This window comes from Alligator mississippiensis, chromosome 2 (assembly GCF_030867095.1).
Source record: "Alligator mississippiensis isolate rAllMis1 chromosome 2, rAllMis1, whole genome shotgun sequence".
Lineage (NCBI taxonomy): Eukaryota > Metazoa > Chordata > Crocodylia > Alligatoridae > Alligator > Alligator mississippiensis.
In genome coordinates this window covers 296,531,737-296,550,113 of record NC_081825.1, presented here as the reverse complement: position 1 = coordinate 296,550,113, position 18,377 = coordinate 296,531,737, and the positions used below count along the sequence as shown (strand labels likewise).

The 18,377-nt window shown below is 43.4% G+C and overlaps 1 protein-coding gene and 1 long non-coding RNA gene across 5 annotated transcripts in view; one reads left to right on the top strand and one right to left on the bottom strand.

Annotated features, from left to right (window-relative positions):
* LOC109281272 (uncharacterized) overlaps positions 1 to 1,850 on the top strand; it is a 46,791-nt gene extending 44,941 nt beyond the window's left edge. For both annotated transcript variants that reach the window (XR_009460324.1, XR_002087880.2), the window contains exon 2: positions 959 to 1,850. This is a non-coding gene — a long non-coding RNA (uncharacterized LOC109281272). The remainder of the gene's footprint in view (positions 1 to 958) is intronic.
* The window catches only part of LRRC9 (leucine rich repeat containing 9), a 75,937-nt gene that overhangs the window by 14,548 nt on the left and 43,012 nt on the right, over positions 1 to 18,377 (bottom strand). Inside the window, exons 23-30 of one of the 3 annotated variants that reach the window (XM_059723367.1) lie at positions 16,917 to 17,047; positions 15,458 to 15,566; positions 15,115 to 15,254; positions 8,702 to 8,838; positions 7,614 to 7,831; positions 7,357 to 7,425; positions 4,371 to 4,496; positions 240 to 423 (exon numbers count right to left, since the gene is read on the bottom strand). In XM_059723367.1, the coding sequence (XP_059579350.1) occupies positions 240 to 423; positions 4,371 to 4,496; positions 7,357 to 7,425; positions 7,614 to 7,831; positions 8,702 to 8,838; positions 15,115 to 15,254; positions 15,458 to 15,566; positions 16,917 to 17,047 (1,114 nt within the window). Of the gene's footprint in view, positions 1 to 239; positions 424 to 2,101; positions 2,909 to 4,370; positions 4,497 to 7,356; positions 7,426 to 7,613; positions 7,832 to 8,701; positions 8,839 to 15,114; positions 15,255 to 15,457; positions 15,567 to 16,916; positions 17,048 to 18,377 lie in introns of those variants that run through there. The other 2 variants (XM_059723369.1, XM_059723368.1) reach the window with 2 other exon arrangements.

The window sequence follows — 18,377 nt, the reverse complement described above, 5'->3', positions numbered from 1 at the left end:
TGAGGGTCTGGAACAGACTCCTCCCAGAGGTGATAGTCACCCACCATGGCGATCTTCAAAAAGCATCTTGATGCCCACTTTGTTGGGGTCATCTGACCCCAGCAGTCTTTCCTGCCTAAGTGCAGGGGTGTGCTGGACCTGATGATCTTGTAAGGTCCCTTCCAGCCCCTAACATCTATGAATTTATCAATGTATAACTATTACAAGAAAATAAAGTGCTACTATTTTCTTACACTCACTTTTATTTGCTTCATTCCATAAAGGTTCTTCAACCGCATAAGTAAACGTAAGGTCAGGTCCAAAAAAGTGGTTGATGCCTTCAAGCATATTCACGTTTGTTATTTTGAGGGAAGTAGGTTTTTGGAAGGTAGCTGGGAATCCAGAAAACCCAGACTCCAAAGGAGAGGTTGCAACTGGGAAGCCCTTCAGAATAGCATGGAAAAAAAACAAAACAGTTTGCATATCTTGGTGTTTAAGACAAAAATACACCTGATTCATAGACCTGCTGTTACAACTTGATCCTACAACTGCTGACTAACATGAGATGGCCTTGGAGAGAGAGAGAATGGTTTTGTGGTTAGGACACTGGACAAGGAATGAGAATTTCTTGACCTTGGCTTTGGCAGAGAACTCAAGTGACTGCAGACAAGTCAGTTAATCTCTTTGCTTCAGTTCCCTTTCTGTAAAATGGGGATATAACTTTTTTTTTCTCCTGCCCTCTCTGTTGTCATGTTGGCAGCAAGATAGCAAAGGTTAGGATTGGCTCTTCCTACATATGACAGCCCCTAGCACAGTGTGGTTCAGATTTTGTCCAGAACCTCAATGAACTAATGTAATACATATAAGAACAACAACCACTAATAGTCATGTCAATGCAGAAATCGAGAGAGTAAAAAACAGTAGGATCAGGCCTTTGGATTCCTGTTACTGACTTGAGATTTGACTTTTTCATTTTCAGGTGGGCTGCCTGAAGAGAACGGTTTGGTCGGCTGCATGAGGACATAAGAGGGACACTTCAGGAACTAATGTACGAGCAGCATGCTGGTGCTATTTCAAAACGTCAGTAGGATGATACCTTTGAGTATGTAACCTGACTGTAAACTGCTTGCTGACAGAAGGTTTGTAAAAAGGCAGCAATGAATGAGCATTTATAATGTTGTACCAAGTGTTTTGTACGTAAGACTATGTACTCACTGCTTTCTGTCTTGACTGATCTAATACTGAGTGCAAGTCAGTGCCTATTTGTTTGTTTTTTTCAAAGAAATTCATTATTTTTAAATGGAAAAAATTAAGTGCCAAAAATATAAAATGCACCATGTAATCGACTGTCTGCTGTTCAAGCCACCTCTAATTCAATAATGGAAACATTCAACATGGAAGACAAATATAACCAGCAGAACAAATGTATTGGATGGAATATTATGTACTGAATGCTCTAATGGCTGCTTCAAGAAGTGGTAAATAAGGTGCTAACCTAGTTTTTGCTGGGAAAATCTCTTTTGAAGCTTAACATCAAAAATGGTTTTTAAAGTTTAGACACCACCACATGGCTTCATGTCTTGCTTTCTAACAAGCACTTTAAAAAGCACAGCTAAAACGCAGCTGACAAACTTGAAAAATCTTTTGTGTTGTTCCACTTCAATGACCTAATGAGATAATGGCTCAGTTCTGTTCTAGCTAATGAGGTATAACATCTCCACTGAACCTTAATACCAAACAGAGATTTCTCTTAAGATCTAGCCTTAACATGCTTCTCTTGCTTCTATTCATCCTGCCATATTTTTATGTAAGTGATGTCCAATGTATAAAAGTATGGGTCAGTTTTGAAATAAAAAACACTTGCACACGGAGGGGCTGAATCCACAAGTGCTTAGAATTCTTGAATATAAGGGTTGAAGCTTCAAGTAGCAAAAATGTGCTCCTAGCAAAATAACTCACTCAGGCCCCGATTCTGCATAGGGTTGTGTCAAGTACATCCACACAGAGAGCTGTGATAGCAAATGATTCTGCAAACATGTGCTGAGGTGTACAGGGACACTGAGGTACCTGGTTAGAAGGTGACTTGCTATCAACATTAGCTCCAAGATCAAGGAAAAACAAATGCCACCTATTTTTTTTATTTGTACTAAAAGAGCACCCAGAGGCCCTTATCACAATAAGGCTTTTGACATGCATGACAAAAGAACTGTTTGTGCCCCAAGGAACTGACAGTGAGGATATGGAAGACACCAGAAGGATACAGCCAGCAAACGGGGAGAACAAGGTAAAAGATTCACGTCGGTGTAATAAGCAGTGTTTGTAGCACACCACTTGGGTTGGATATAAGAGGTGCCGAGTGTTTTGTAGGCAGAGGAGGGTAACAGAGTGGTTTTGTAGATGTCTGCGAGGAGCTCTCCTCATACATGGCACCAGGATGTTTGTGGGAAAGCTGAACTAATGGGCAATACAGATGGACCTTAGTGAAACCTATAATAATCCTTGCTATTTCTATATGGCACTGTTTAATCCATACACTTCAAACTGGTGGGCATGAACCATTAAACAATTTCATACAGAAAAGAACCAAGACATGAACAGCAAAATAACTTTCTTAGTAATTCAGAGTCTCACAGCATGTAGGTAGCAGAGCTGGGCACAGAACCCAGGCATCCTCACTATGTTACATTTATCCTGTCATAGAAATGGGCAGTTGAAAAATGTGTGTCGTGCTTTGCATAGAAGGAGAATCATGGGAGAAATTAAGCCAAGTTTTGGAGAAATTCCACCTCTGGGTATGAGCAAACCCCAGTTTGCTGTGGTACGACAGAGCTCTCAGGATGTGGTCTGTGGTAACGAGCAGCTTTAGCTCTTGTGGGCAAGGCTGCACATTGTGTGTTGGTCTCCTATCCCAGCCAGCTTGTTGTTACATCTAAGAAACAAAGTCAGGGATCAGGACCCCATAAATAAAGAGATGGTTTGTGCCACACAAGCTTGCAATCTAAGTATAGGATAAGAGGCAAGAGGTAGATACAAACAAATGGATAAGCAGGCACCAGGAAATAATAAGATGATACTGGCTGGAGAGACAGTCGCTGCTCTCAATACAAACGGCAGTCAAGGTTTTGTTGGTGTCACAGCACAGAGGAGTTTCAGGGAGAGATACAAAGGAGGGTGATAAAGTAGCTTGGCTAGGGAGCTTCTCCTGAGCATAAGGGGCAGCCCAGGAGAAATATGAAGGTGGCTGAAAGTTTAACAAGTAGATGATGAAGCTGGAAACAGTGGCCACGCAGGGAGTATCCTCCCCCCACCCCACAAGCAGCTTCTGAGCAGAGACAGTTGGCAGGGGATAGTATAGAAGGGGCAATGAAAAAGACAACAAGAAGCTTCCAACAGGAAAGGCAGAAAGCAAAATAGCTTGATACAGACAGCAGCAAAAGAGGTCAGTGCAGCTGTGGACAGCATATTGCAGAGACATCATTATGGAGAAGCAGGGAGGTAGCTATCCCAGACTGAGACTTTCAAAGGAGCCTGAAAGAGCTGATCACCCTGATCCCAATGAAATTCAACTGTTTCTGTGGGTCTCATTTCTTCAGCTCCTTTGAACATCCCATCTGTTGTCTACTCAGTGTGGTACAACTGCATCTGGAGTATTGTGCTCACTTCTGTGCATCTCCTCATCATAAAGCCATTTATAAATTGAAGGTGACACGGAGGAAAGCAATAACAATTACCACGGGGGCTAGGAGGAAACATTAGAAAACTTCCCTATGACAACTATGGAGAAAAGGTCATTAGAACAAGCTTGTAGAGCAGCAGTTCTCAACTTTGTTAGACTCAAAGCACCCTGTAGAAAATGGCAGCTCTTAGTTTTTCCGATAATGACAAAAGAGTAGATCGATCCTTCCATTCAAAAAACTCAGAAAGACCACAAGAGGCCAGAGTGTTTCTGACCCTATGGAATTCTATCTGAAGCCTCTGGGTTTGTCTTGTGAATCATGTCTATGTATTTGCACACCTAACAGTGCCAATATGTGCAGCGCCCTTATAAGGATCCCACGGCAGCCCAGAGTGCCAGAACACCCTGGCTGAGAATCACTGTTCTACTGTGATTTGAAGGGCGGAGGGAGGAATTCTGTAGAATAGTAAGGATGGATTAAATAAAGGTTAATGAAGTCTGAGAGGACAAATTTCTTACTGTGTGGGGCTGGACACTGGTTTCCAACATGAAGTGGTGGAAATTCTATTACTTATGCCTGAATCAGACCAAATGTATCTATATATACAGAATAATTCTTCACTAACAGAGAGGAACTTAAGGACTGAAGAAGCCCTTTCCATTTCTATGTTCTGTGATTTCAGATGGAGTCCAATAGAGTGGACATCAGATTTACCTGCTGTTCTATTAAATGGAGCTCTGCTTTCACCCTCTCCTCCGTGCTCACTGCAGTGCCATCTAACACCTGGAGGTTTGGCAGTCGACACACAAGCAATAGGCGGTGGAACCCTTTGCGAGACACCTAGGGAGAGGGAACAAAAGTTACCCTGAGAAGTGAATCATTATCCAGAATGATATGAGGCAGATGATGTGGTCTGCAGAGCAAGTTGTTTGGATCAAAACTTTCCCGGCCACCATCTGGGAAACAGAAACAAAAATGAAGAGAGAAGACCATACACTTGAAGGGAGGACCAGTGATGAGGCAGGGAGTGATACAGACAGAAAGTGATAAAAATCAAGTGTTATATTTTAGTCCAGAATGTGATTTAAAAAGAGGGCCCCTTTGTTACCTGAAGGCCTGTAACAGTGTATCAAGTTCTACTGTTATTCTCCTTCATTAGCAAGGGTCTGAATTCTGCTAATCAGAGGCATAACAGCAGAGCTCTGTGCTCAGGGCAACACTGACTCCTGCTGTGCTGACTGCAGCAGCCCTATCAGCTGCAGCTGTAGCAATGGCTCCTTTTGTGTGCCCCCACTCCAAAATGAAACACATGGGGTTATTGCTCCAGTTTCCCCCCTCCTCAGTTAAGCTGCTGCTGCTGATAGAGGTTCACTGGTACTTGGTGATTCGTGGTAGCAGGGATTTCTTGTTAAGGCCATGTTGGATGTGAGAGCGGTGAAAGTGACTCTGAGTGAGGAGTCCAGAGGTCAGGGCCCTAATTCTGATAAAGAACTACCAGGGCCAGTGAGAACATGTGGGCAGGAGTTGATGCTGCTGGCCTTCATTGCTCTTGTTTGGTGTCCAGGTACTTCACCCGTTGCAGCCAGGTTTGTTTTTGTGCTAGAGCTGCAGCTTGCTAGGAGTTGAGACTGCTGTGTCTGCATCCATTTACCTGTGTCATATGGCTCTGGCAGAGACTGTTTGGAAAAGAAAATCTCACGACTCTAGGAACCAGTGTTGATAAGCAAATGGCATTTCCATCCTGCTCCAGAAACAGAGCGCATAGCCCTGTTGGACAGGCTACCCTGAGGAGTTTGCCTAAAGTCTTGCTTCTAGTTCCTCTTATCAGTATGTGAAATGTGAAGGGATGTTTTCATCCTGGGCTAGGACATGGGCTCTATTTTCACCCATGCTGGTAATCTGTCCACTTTGAAGTGATGACATTGGCTAAAATCACTTGAGCGCCGAGTCCTCCAATGCCTTGCTATAATACTCCCCCATTTCAGAAAGTATCATAGAATGTCTCAGACTTGATTAATTGAGTCTGCTGGAGCATGCTAATTAGTGTGCTCCAGCAGCCTCTGCATCTTGTGTATCAGCATCCCCGTGCTTCAAAATGGTGGCAGGGGCACTTTAACTAAAGCACATCAAACGAGCTTTAGCTAATGTGCCCCTGCCACCGTTTTGAGTTGTGGGAACGCTAGTGCATAAGAGGTTGTGGGTGCTTTAATTACAGCAGCTCTTGGAGCCACTCTAATTAAAGCACCCTCCCCATCCGCCCACAGCACGTGTAAAAACGCCCTCAGATCCTGATGCCTAAGGGCCTATGAAAGGCAATAAGTGCCATGGACAGGGTTCATAGCTGAGATCCACATTGATGCAACCAAAGTCTATTTCATATTAGAAGCCAAACTTATTTCCGGTTTCCATTCACAGCTGAAAACTGTTTGCTTGATGACACTTTTAATTCTGATTCTTCTAAAGCACCTCAAATACATAAACTGAGACCCTATAAAACTTACTCAAACTGTTGGTCCCACTGCATTCAAACCCACCCCTTTGAAGTCTCTAGTTTTGTGTTTGACTGAATGGATCTAGTCACATTCGTAAGTCTTGACAGGGACCAGAGTTATGTCTTTATAGTCTCTTCTACAGAGGCGGAAAAACGTGGTGATAACTTCATCCCCTCTGTATTATATTCTTCTAAATGTTATGTTCCCAAAGAAAGAAAACGCAAAACAAGTCTAACCAAACTGAAAAATAAAAGCAGAGTTAGGGGGAAAAAAATAAGCGTAAACGTGTCATAGAGACCTTTTATGAGTGGAGTTATATAAATGAACAAAAATATAGTTGCAGAAGATTTTTTATATTGAAAAAAATTCAGATCTTCTTTATCAAACTATGTTCTGTTTCCAAAATATGACCTATTTTTGGAATATGGAAAAGACAACTCACTACCACAGCACGCACGTGCAAACACAAACTTTTTTTTATCGTGCAGCAAAACAATACACAGATGAATTCTTGCATTCAAATTGCTCTGCCACTGTGACAGACAGTGACGGTGAAAACAGACATCGTCTTTCTTCACCTTTGTGTTGCTATGAACATTTTTATGGCAGCAACAAGCCCAAGCAAACTGATGTCCCTTGCCATGCCACAAATGCCCAAAATATGTGGCTGTGATGAAGGTGGTATCAAGTTGTGCTGCTATTTAGTGACAGACATCTGTTTGTTTTATGGTGCAAGAGCATGAGCAGCCTGGAGCTACCTATGCTCTCCAGCTGCCCTGAGCAGGTATTCTGTGGGCTTGAGGGGCCTGATCTTGCATACCCAGGAATTCTCGCACAGGATTGGGTCTCTCAAGACCTGGAAGCCCCTGCCTGGCTTTCTCCGCTGCCCAGGGCTCATCTCTGTAAATTTCAGGGCACGTCTCTATAAGCAGGGAAAGCCAAGGTTTCCCCACTTACAGAGATGTGCCCTCAGGAATCTCTGGGGCGCATCTATGTAAGTGGTGAAAGCAGGGCAAGTGCACTCAAGGTTCAAGAGTCCTGATCCTGCCTGGGAATTTCCAGGGAGCACAGGACCAGGCCCCTCAAACCACAGGAGAAATGAAACTTCGTAGTTAAGTACAGAGAAATTCTTAATACTTTTAAATGAATCAGAAGGGTAATTACCAAGAACAGTAACTGAAATGTGCCCCTAGTTTATGCATACTCACTGGATTTCCAGATATTGAAAGCTCTTTAAGGCTAGGAATAACTTCAAGTTTTTCCAGTTCAGATAGTTCCTGTTCGAATGTTAAAAAAGAAAGTTATTGCCAAGACATTTCACATCTTACAGTTAATTAATATACATTGGAACAAATGCAGGGGTCTTTACTCGGGAAAGTCCACTGAAAGTAAAGGGAGCTGGCCTGAGTAGGAGCTGCAACCTCTGGCCCACTGAATCTACAGTATCAACACAAACACATTGTACCTGGATTTTATTATATCCCAGGAAAAGTTTCTGCAGTTTTACCAACGACTGCAAATTGTTCAGCTCTCGTATTCGGTTTTCCTCCAGGTGAAGTGCACAAAGGGAGCTCTGCTTAGCAAAGGAGCTTTCCAAAATCGTTTTAATGCGGTTATGATCCAACACCAGCTCCTCCAGAAGCTGTAGGCCCTCAAGCCCCTCAATCTGACTGATTTCATTACCTGTTGGGCCAGCAGTAACAGTAGGGAGTGAGATGCAATATACCTGGCATTCAGTGTTACCCAAAAAACAATCTTCAGCCAAAGCAACCTATAAGCTTCCTAGATTACTTGAACATTGTATAAACAGGTCTTTCTTTGTTGATCCATATTCAATCTACCACATTCCAATTCCACTGGGTGCTCTGATGCAGAAACCAATGGTAGAAATTGCTTTGGTAAGCTCTATATAAAGCAAATTATCTTCCTAATTAATACTGGGGATCCTGAAGAACAAGCCGCGGATAAGTCATTATGGCTGCTTAAATTCTTTGAAATGGCTGTAGCTAGTAAGGTAGTGCCACACATGCCAACATCTCTCTGTCTTAGCTAAGGGTCCAATCTTGCAAGCACTTGCAACAAAGCAGAGTACTAGCTCTTATATGTAGCCCTAGTGATGCCTTAGGGGCTACATGTGGCAACAAGAACTGTGGGCTAGATTCTTAAATGAGATCTGGAGGGGCCACATTCTAACTAGTCAGCTGGGAATTTCCTCAGCACAAGAACCAGCTGCTGGCAAAAAGCTGGAAGAGGAGTTTTTCTGCATCAGCTACCCCTTCTCTTCCCACGGTAGGGAGACTTAATCACAGTGCAAGGCAGAGGTCTGCTGTTCTATATGTAAAGCATCTTCTGTCAATGGCATAAGTGAGGGCAGTCCCATATGCGTTCTCTTTCCTACAGCACTAGCACAGGGACTAAAAGCCTTCCTAATCTAACCCCCAACCTATACTGAGTGAATATGGAACCATCCAGCGATTCTCCTATGGCCAAAGCGGTGTACCAATACACTGCAGAACATGAAATAACGGCAACAAAAATGCTGTTATTACTTACCCTGTAAAAAGAGAAACTTCAGGTTTTTCAGTCTACTGAGCTGCAGTTGGGTCATGTTGCTAATTCCATTGTAGCCCAAATGCAGAACTTCTAAACTCTGCATTATTGGAGGCAGGTTTTCACCAAATCCCGCATCCCTACAACAGTATAGAAAATAGGAACATAAGTTCATTTTGTTCCCATTTTGTAACCCTATCAACCCTTGGGAGGGTTTTCCCTCCCATACATATCAATTGAATTAATTACATGGTGGTAAATAGGGATCTACCAACTGGACCAGGTTGAATATAAGTGATTCCAGGTTCCTACACAAAGTCTAACAAGCGCCGAAAGGAATCTAGTGTTTGGAGTTACACTAGGCTTAGGCAGACTTCCATGCCGGGAAGCTTGGCCAAGTTTAGTTGGATGCAGACCACAGGCATCAAACAAACATGGAAAACCACTCTTCTGCCCACGGCAGCCTGAGCACGTATAAAGGAAACAGCTGGAAACTGCTGCTGAAGTCAGTAAAATATTTATGGCAATCTTTGGGTTTGTTCTCACAACAGCCAAACAACAGGCAATATCCTACTACTTTGTTTGTGAAAGCTTCATTTTTGTTATGCTTGACCCATAATCAGGCAGATTGAGAAAAACACTGCAGTCTAGGGGTCTTATTGCACCTTTGCCACTGACTCATGATGACCCAGTTAACTTTACAAGGTACTGAGCAAACTCAGTTTTCATTGAGGTGTGTTGTTGCATTGGTACTACTGATGGTGACTTGACTATCCCGGTTGTGTGCAAGCAGAATAAAACTCAATCAAGCATCAGCACATACTTGGTGCTTCAAAAAGTTTGGTTTTACCAAGCTGAAGAAACCTGTGAGCTGAATCAGCTAGAGAAACAAAGTTAAAGAGAAAAAAAGTGAATGTTGATTTGGAACCATTTATGGATAATTTACTAGGAGCCTAAAAAAGCTACAGTCCCACAATTGAGAAAGAAGAAAACAAAGGTAAAAGAAACAATTCTAGGGAATGAAAAAAAGTTGATAATGATGATAAAAATTAGAAGTTAAGAATCATAGAAAATTAAAAATAGTAGCATAAGGCCAGAAGGAGAAATCAGCAGCTAGCAGTTAAGGGGAATACATGAGTTTATAATGTGTATTAGGAAAAAAAGGAATCCTAACAATGGTGCTGCTCCATTACTAGATGGCAACAGAATTATCATCACTAATACAGAAAAGACTGAAGTATTAAATACATATTTCCAGTCTGTATTTTGGCAAAGGTCATATGTCCTGACAATGATCATCCAAAACTTTCTATGTAACCCAACAGGAACTGAGGAGGATGTTAAAGAACAGCTACTAAAGTTCTATGTTTTTAAAAGAGCAGGTGTGATAACTTGCACCGAAGTCTTATAGGTCTGGTCAAAGAGCTCTCTGAGGCATGAATGCTCATCTTCAATACATCTGGGGAAGTTAGTAAATACTAAAATAAAGATAATGGTTTGTCCTTTATTTAAGAAAGATAGATGCTACAAACTAAGTGTAAATCTGCCTGTCAGCTCAACATTGATCTGAGGCAAAATATTGGAATTGTTGACACATGACTGGACTAGTAAGAAAATAATAGGGGACACACAATGAATGCCAATCAATATGGCTTTACTGAAGATAGGTCTTATCAAACAACCTTGATATCTTTTTTGATGAGACTGCAAGCTTTGTTGGTAACAATACAGCACTGACATACTACTGCAAGGTGTTTGACTCAGCAATGGCACACAACAAAAATAAAGATATTAAAAGCTAGCTAATTAAAAGGTCTAATAATGACACTGTAAATGGGGAAGCATCATGGAGCAAACGTGTTTTTTGTGGGTCCTACTAGGGTCAGTTCTTGGCCCTCTGCCACTGTACCTTCATATCAAGGAACTGGAAGAAAACAGCATAATTACTGATGGAGTTTGTGGATGACAAAGATTTGGTGAGTTGTGAACACTGAAAAAGAAAGATTCCTGACATAGGTAAGCTGGGCACAAGTAAAAAAAAAACACACTTGATTGCAGCCACGTGTAAAATGGTGTGTCTGGAAACAAAGGGCATCTATACATGTGCAGTGAGATTGCGCTGATGCACTGTAATTACAGCACATCAGAGCACACTTGATTAATTGCATCTGCTGGAGCATGGTAATTATTGCACTTCAGCAGTCTCCAGCGTCACATGTATCAGTGTCCCTGTGCTGAAAAATGGTGGCAGGGACGCTTTAACTAAAGCTCATTCAATGAGCTTTAGTTAAAATGTCCCTGCCACCATTATTCAGTGTGGGGACACTGATACACATGATGTTCCAGACACTTTAATTAGAGCAGCTCTCAGAACCACTCTAATTAAAGCACACCCCGCTCCCACTTCTGGAGCATGTCTATAAATGCCCAAAGAATACAGGCCAAATTTTAAACACGGGGATGTTATCTTGGGAAGCAGAGTGTGAAATGATCAGCTAAACAGGAGGTTCTATGCCATGCTGTGACCAAAAAGGCCAATGCAACATGCTGGTATAGCCATGGGAATACTGAGGAAGAGTTTAAAGAGACTGGTGTGGCTAATACAGGAAGAGTGTGTCTAGTTCTGCTGTCTACAATTCAAGGAGGATGTTGCAAAATTGGAAAGGATTCAGAGGAGGGGCACCAGAATTAATGAACTGGGAAGTACATACTCAGTATGCGTATTACTTATTATACTGGATTCAATATATTTACCTTATCAAAGGCAACATTAAAGGGCTATTACTGAAGAAAGAGCCCTTGGAGCTCTTGTGGATAGTTCTCTGAAAACATCAGCCCAGTGGTTAGTAGTCATCAAGAAGGTGAACAGAGCATTAGGAATTGTTAAGAAAACAGAACAGAAAATGTCATTATGTCACAGTATAAATCCATGATGCACCCATACCTCGAATAATGTGTGCAGTTCTGGTTCCCCCTTCCATTCAAAAGAAGACAAAGAGTGCACAAGGTGCTTATAAGGAAACATTTAAAACTAACAGAAAGTTATTTGTTACACAGCACAGAGTTAACTTGGGAAACTTGTCACAAAATGTTGTGGAGACCAGTAATTTAACCAGGTTCAAAAGAGAATCAGGTACATTCATGCACGGCAGGCCAATTGGTGGGTATTAAATATGTAGCTTCCAAACTAGGACTCCCTGGTTCTCTGAATGCTGGATGCTATAGGGAAGAGGGTAAAAAAAACCTGTAGGGAAAAATGGTGGAGCAGCATACACACAGGCAGCACTCCCTTGCACCACGGAGAACCTCTAAATGTACAGTATCTGGCACTGCAGATATGTTTCTGGCACCACATACTGCATGGCCGCGCTCATCTGGACATGGCCAGGGAGTCACTAAGCACTCTGCAGTATTGATCCTAACCTATAAATTCAAGTCAGTTGGGCTGAACACTTCAAAAGTAGCCCCTGATGTTGGGTGTTGCAGTCTTTGCCTATCCCAGATTTAGGTGAGTGACAAGAGTCTTAAATGGAACTCAAACAAAGATGAGACCCTCTAAATACAGCAGACTCTCTGGAAAATGTTGGCCATAACAGTTCTGTCTCATCAGTACAGTAAAGAAAATACTGATCTACTTCACAGGAGGCCTGGGATAATTAGTTCATAAGCCAAGTTCACTTCTGATGTAACTTGAGAAGACAAAGGAGTTACATCAGGGAAAATCAGGCCCAATGTTTATGCCAAGGCAATAGCTATTTCCTCATAATTTAATTAAAAACCCTTGAATAACAGTTAATTGCAATATATATTTCATCAGAAATCATTTTTTTATTCCTCATTTTCCTGTTTAAGAAGTTGGTGACATTATAAAAGCCAAATAAAGCAACAGTAAAGAGGTGATTCAATGAATGTCATATGTGAGCACAGAAGCTATAGCTCCCAATGCAGAGGGCTCTGTAATCACTAAAGAAAAAGGTCAGAAATGTCTCACACTTCAAACTTTCCCTGCCCATACAACCAGGCTCTGTGCGGACGGGGAAACGGAGATTGGGGCTAATGGAACCCACTGCACAACCCAGAGTGATGCTGTGGCCTCCGGATAGGAAGAGCGGGCAGCTTTAGCAGTGTGAGGCTTTTGTGTGGATCCTCTGAATTACCTCACTGGGAAGACAAATGTCCCTACAGGCAAATGGCAGCGCATCCCTTCGAAAGGAGATTTATCATCTAAAAAAGTGCCAGCGATGCATTAGTGGGCAGACACTCAGCTGTCAGCAGGAGGAACACTCCTGCTGTCTCCATCAGAGCCCCTGTATGAGCCCACAAGACCAGGGAAGAGCAGTAGTATCTCATGAGCATCCTAACCGAATGGAAATGAAAACAGATTCATCATCTGACATACAGGAGAGCTGAATCAGCTCCACATGTACTTCTGCTAGTGCCTTTTCCCCTAAAGGATCAAAACAAATTTAGGCACATAATCACACCCTCCAAAACAAAAGGGAAAAATCTGGGACAAGAAATACACCCAGGCAGATGCCAAATACACACCAACGAATGAAGTAAGGAAGAGCTGAATATCTGGCTGAGAAGTACACGCGTATGCAGCTACATCTTACATCTCTCTGCGATGTTCTGGAACTGTAATAACATTCACTAAAAAGTAGGGAGGGAACCCTGTGTAGCAACTCCCCACGGCCTGTCTGATAGGACTGTTGTGAAACCGGCTGTGGTCATTGTCAGAGCAGTAAAGCACTGACTGAATGAGCCTTGACATGTGCCTGAAGTTTCAATCCTCTTAGAATGCAAAAACAAGGACTGTAAACTGAAAGCTGATTTGAAAATGTTCTTCAGGACATGAGCTGACCTAGTGTGTCGACGTCAAAAGAACGTAAAAAAGCTTTGTGGATGTCTGCTCCAGAGTGTGAGAAACAGAGGCATATCTGCGAGATGGGCACAGGAGAAGAGGGTTATTGGCAGGACAAATGGCTGCCAGGACTAAATGAAGGATCAGGGAGGAAATGTGGATGAGGATGTAAATACCTTTATAAAAACTCACTGCAGCATGAATGAGTCACTAAGGCATGACGCTCGCTGATTCTACTAACTGATTGTGACTGCTAGCAGGATACTGACATGCATAAGGCAAGCTGAGTTATCACACACCAGGCTCTAAGGCCGGGGCAGGCAATTATTTTGGGTGGAGGGCCGCTTACTGAGCTTTGGCAAGCCATCGAGGGCCGCATGACAGGCAGCCAGGGGCAGATAAATATTAACTTTCTCATTTTTTTAGGGGCCCCGTGGGCTGGATAGAATGGCCTGGTGGGCTGCATCCAGCCTGAGGGTCACATTTTGCCCACCCCTGCTCCAAGGGGTCAGTATGACCTTTCAATACTGTCATGTCACTGTATACAGTTTTTGTTACAGATTTCAAATACAGAATGAGCTTAACTGTTGATTGACAAACATGACATCGCGTACCAGGCAGAGGGACTGAGTTAAGGAGCTACCCCCAATCAATCAATACCAGATGCTTCAGAGGCAGGCAGGAACGTTCCACGCTATACTTAGACCAGTGATTCTCAACCAGGGTGCTATGACACACTGGGGTGCCTTGAGATCCTTTCAGGGGTGCTGCAGGTTAGCAGTTAGGGGTGCAAACATGCTTCACAAGATAAACCAAAAGATTTAAAATAAAGATCCATAGTGTTAAAAAAATTCTGTCCTGCTATGGTCTCTCTGAGTTCTTTGCATCAGAAAAATTGCTGTGATAGTTTTCCATAGTGAAAACATGAGTGTAAACTAAGAACTGGCATTTTCCAAGCAGTGCCTTGGGTCTGACAAGGGGTGCCTTGAGCCTAAAAACCATTGAGAACCACTGACATAGGCAGTCATGCTGTGCTATACAAGGAGAATGGGAGCAGAGAAGACACTTAACTTGTTTTCCAAAAGTTTAGAAGGTGTTGAGAGGCAGTAGTGGGGTTACAGCAAAGAGCTTTTCCTCTGCCAAAACCGTTCTGTACAACCATCACTCAGGCTCTCAGTGCCTCAGTTTACCAAGCTGCGTCAGAACATAGAGCTAGTGATAGAAGCCTGAGCAGCCACTGCTGTTACTGACTGAGAATGACACACTTCTCTCTCCTGAAGACAGCAGGAGGGAAGCACCACGCTGCACTGTTACTGGTCCCACCACCTCAGTAACTCAGGATGGAGGAAATGAATCAATCAGCTGCCCCACAAAGGATCTGCATGCTCCCACATGTCAGGGGTGAGAGTGGAGGGGTGCAGAAGGCCCTGCCCTAATCAGAACACAGCCCAAGCAAGGTGGGGAGGAGAGAGTTTTCCAGACCCCTTGGGTTCTCCTTTTTCAGCAACAGAAGAAAGGACTAATAAGAAGTCATTGTAAAATGTGACTCTACCTGCTTCCTTTAGAAAGTCCTTGCTGCCCATAGCCACTAGAGGTCACTTTCTGGTACAGCAGCTGCCTGTTTGTTAAATGGCTTTGGGACTTTTGTCTGGGCATTATGGACTCAATGTGATTGTAGTTCAGACACAATACCTGCATAAAGCAAACCACATTGTTAGGCTATGACACAATTAATGTAATACAGAAGTTCCATTGCTGTCTGGTCATTATTTTGAAAAAAAAATCTGATCGGCAGGAATAAGAGAGATTAGGAACTTTACAAAAGCGAAAACAGTTTATAATGATCACCGCTAGAAAAACAGGGAATAAAAGGACAGAATGTGTGACTAACTCACCTTGACGTTAGGCAGGAAGACTAAGCCACTGAAAGAGGTGAGATTGTTGTTCTGCAAATTCACACTGCAGACGTTTCTAAATTGATCAGCTGGCACCAGATCCACCGTTCTGAATTGAGTCATGAACACAGGGAAAGATAAAAGTAGAAGCTGAAGCAGACACACGACCTAAACAAGCCCGCCTGTGTTGTGTTACTCACCAGAAACCTAACATCTTCCTTACAACAAACACACCCTTTTATTTCCTCAAGAGTAGTCAGAGAGAGTTAACTAATGCCCACATTAAAGGCAAACATCTGTTTTGCTCGCATAATCGGAGTAACTGGACTTTCTGAGGGCAAGGTATGAGAGGTGCAGACCTGGTGAGGAGAAATCCACCCCCGTCAGCCCAGAACCAAGGGATGAGCCTGCTGCATGGGCTCTGCATCTGGATGGATGCCCCAACCCCGGCCCTGAGTCACCACCACTGGTACTCTCCACAGAGTCTGGTAAACTCTCACTAAATCACATATGGGATGAATAATAAATCCAGTAGGGTTCAATTAAACCCATATAAACCCACTAGGATTTAATTAAAATGGTCACAGTCATAACTTAGTTAGTAGACAACTAAAGTTTTGCCACTGGTGTCAATGGAAATAGGGTATTAGCCCTCAGTGAAACCCTTCTGGGCCATATAAGACCAAAGGCTAAGAGTCAATTGTTATAATCATCTTTACTGAGGTTCTTTCACTGACTGATTTAAGACACCAGGAGAGAAAAAAAAATTGTCAGAAGACCAACATGTCTATGCAGACCACAGAAATGCTTTCCCTGTGCTTGTCACTACAAATGAAAGCTGGCAGAGTGTAAATGCTGGCAGGTGATGTGTGTGCTGCAGTAGGGCAGCGTACGCCTGATGAATAGGCATTTTTATACTCTGGGGTATGTGAAAAAGCATGTAGTGCAAGTATTCTCTGATCATTCAGAAGTGAGTGCCCTTGAGGATTTACTGACGTGTGTTTAGATGCAGCACGGGATAACATCACGTGGATCATTCACAACACAGGAAATAGCAACACAAAAATATTTGTGCCCAATGTGCCTGTTCTCTGCGTAGGTTTTTAGCCAGATTTCTGATGGATCAGAACAGGAATCAGCTGAGGCAAATATACCTTTTCTGACCACAAGAAGTCACTTGTCTAGATGCCCATCCAAAATGTGCAAAGTCAGCACAAATCCTTGTCTGGAGAAGAGAAGCATCTGAAGACAGAGACCATTTCCTCACCGACTCTGAGCAAAAGTATTCTGTTTGAGCTATGACATACCAACTCTGTGGATAAGACATGAAGATTTTACCCATAAACAGCTGCACATATGAGCTGCATTAACTAAGCGCAGGTTCTGCTTTCAGTTATATTTTCCTAACTAGTAAATGCCATTTTTACCATATCAGTGACACTTTTGAAAATTACTGTACCTGATGGTGGAGCTTGTCCAGTTTAATTCTTGCATTTTAGTGAAGTTGGAATGCCCTAATCTTTCTGCAATAGTATCACAAGTCAGTCTACCACCAAATAAATCCTTGGCACTCTCGACTTCTGCTGGCTCCTACAGGATGACATTTAAAAGTGAACTCTGCTGTATTAATGCAGACCTAGGACCTCCATAATATTGCAGGCATGTAAAGTTTCAGCTAATGGTGTCATTTTTAAAAAATTATAAGGACCTGAAAAATCAGACCTTGATATAAAGATGCCTTCAAAGTTATAATTTAGGTCACGGATCAGCAATGTTTTTGGGCAGAGTGCCAACAACACCTGCAACCTCAACTTGTAAGATTTTGGCCTGCCAGGGGCAGACATTGGGAGAGTCGCCAGGGGCCTGATCCTTGTTGTGACAGTGCAGCCCCAGCCCCTTCCCTGCCCCACGGCACGTGTGTCAAGCAAAATGCCTTCACATGCCACGCAATGGCACACATGACGGGGGTTGACTACCCTGATTTAGTTTTAAAGCAGTAATGTTACATTGGCTATATTTTTACTGACTAGGTTAATGACAAACATCCATGTGCTAAACTACAGAGTTGTGATGTAGATGATAATATTATTAGTTAACTAGCAAAATGTCCATCAAGAATGATGGGGAGAGAGGGGGGCAGGGATGGAGACCTGCGTCTGGCTTTGCACCCTCCCCCCACTGCTGCAGGTCTGGGACCGCCTGCCCCTTCCCCCCGCTGCTCTGGTTCCACCCCTGCTGTAACCCCACTCTGCGCCACTTCAGGTCCAACTCTGCTCCCATTGCCGCTCAGGGTCTGGCCCTGCTCCCCCCCTCACCCTGCTGCTCCAGGTCCGGCCCTGCTCCCCCCCTTGCCCCGCCACTCTGGGTCTGACCCTGTTCCCCCACTGTGGTCCCGTCCCACTTCCTCCTCCGCCGCTTCGGGTCCAGCCCTACTCCCCCCACTCCTACCACCATTTCAGGTCCGGCTGCACCGCAGCCACATGCCCTGCCCCTGATGGCCACATGCCCCATGCCCCTTGGCTGCGCTGCCGTGGCTGTGCACCCCTTGGCAGCGGCCACGCGCCACCCGGCCGTGCGTCCTCCCTTCCAGCCCCCTGCCATGGCCCAGCTTTTATTATATTAGACTGATTTAGTAGGTGTTAGAATTTTTCAAGATGCTCATGCATCACTGTTGCTGCTGCACCTAGGAGTGCTAATAATCATGGAGCAGGGCTCCTATGGTGCAAGGTGCTGTACAAACAGAAAGATGGCTTCTGCCTTACAGAGCTTGCTACCTAAGTATAAGACAAGAGTCAAAAGCTGAACAGGGACAGATGAGGGAATACTAGGAAACAATGAGAATATTGATCAGTGTGATAGGCAATGGTCTTGATTTAGAAAAAAAAGTGTTTTAACAAGATTATGGATGCATACAATAACT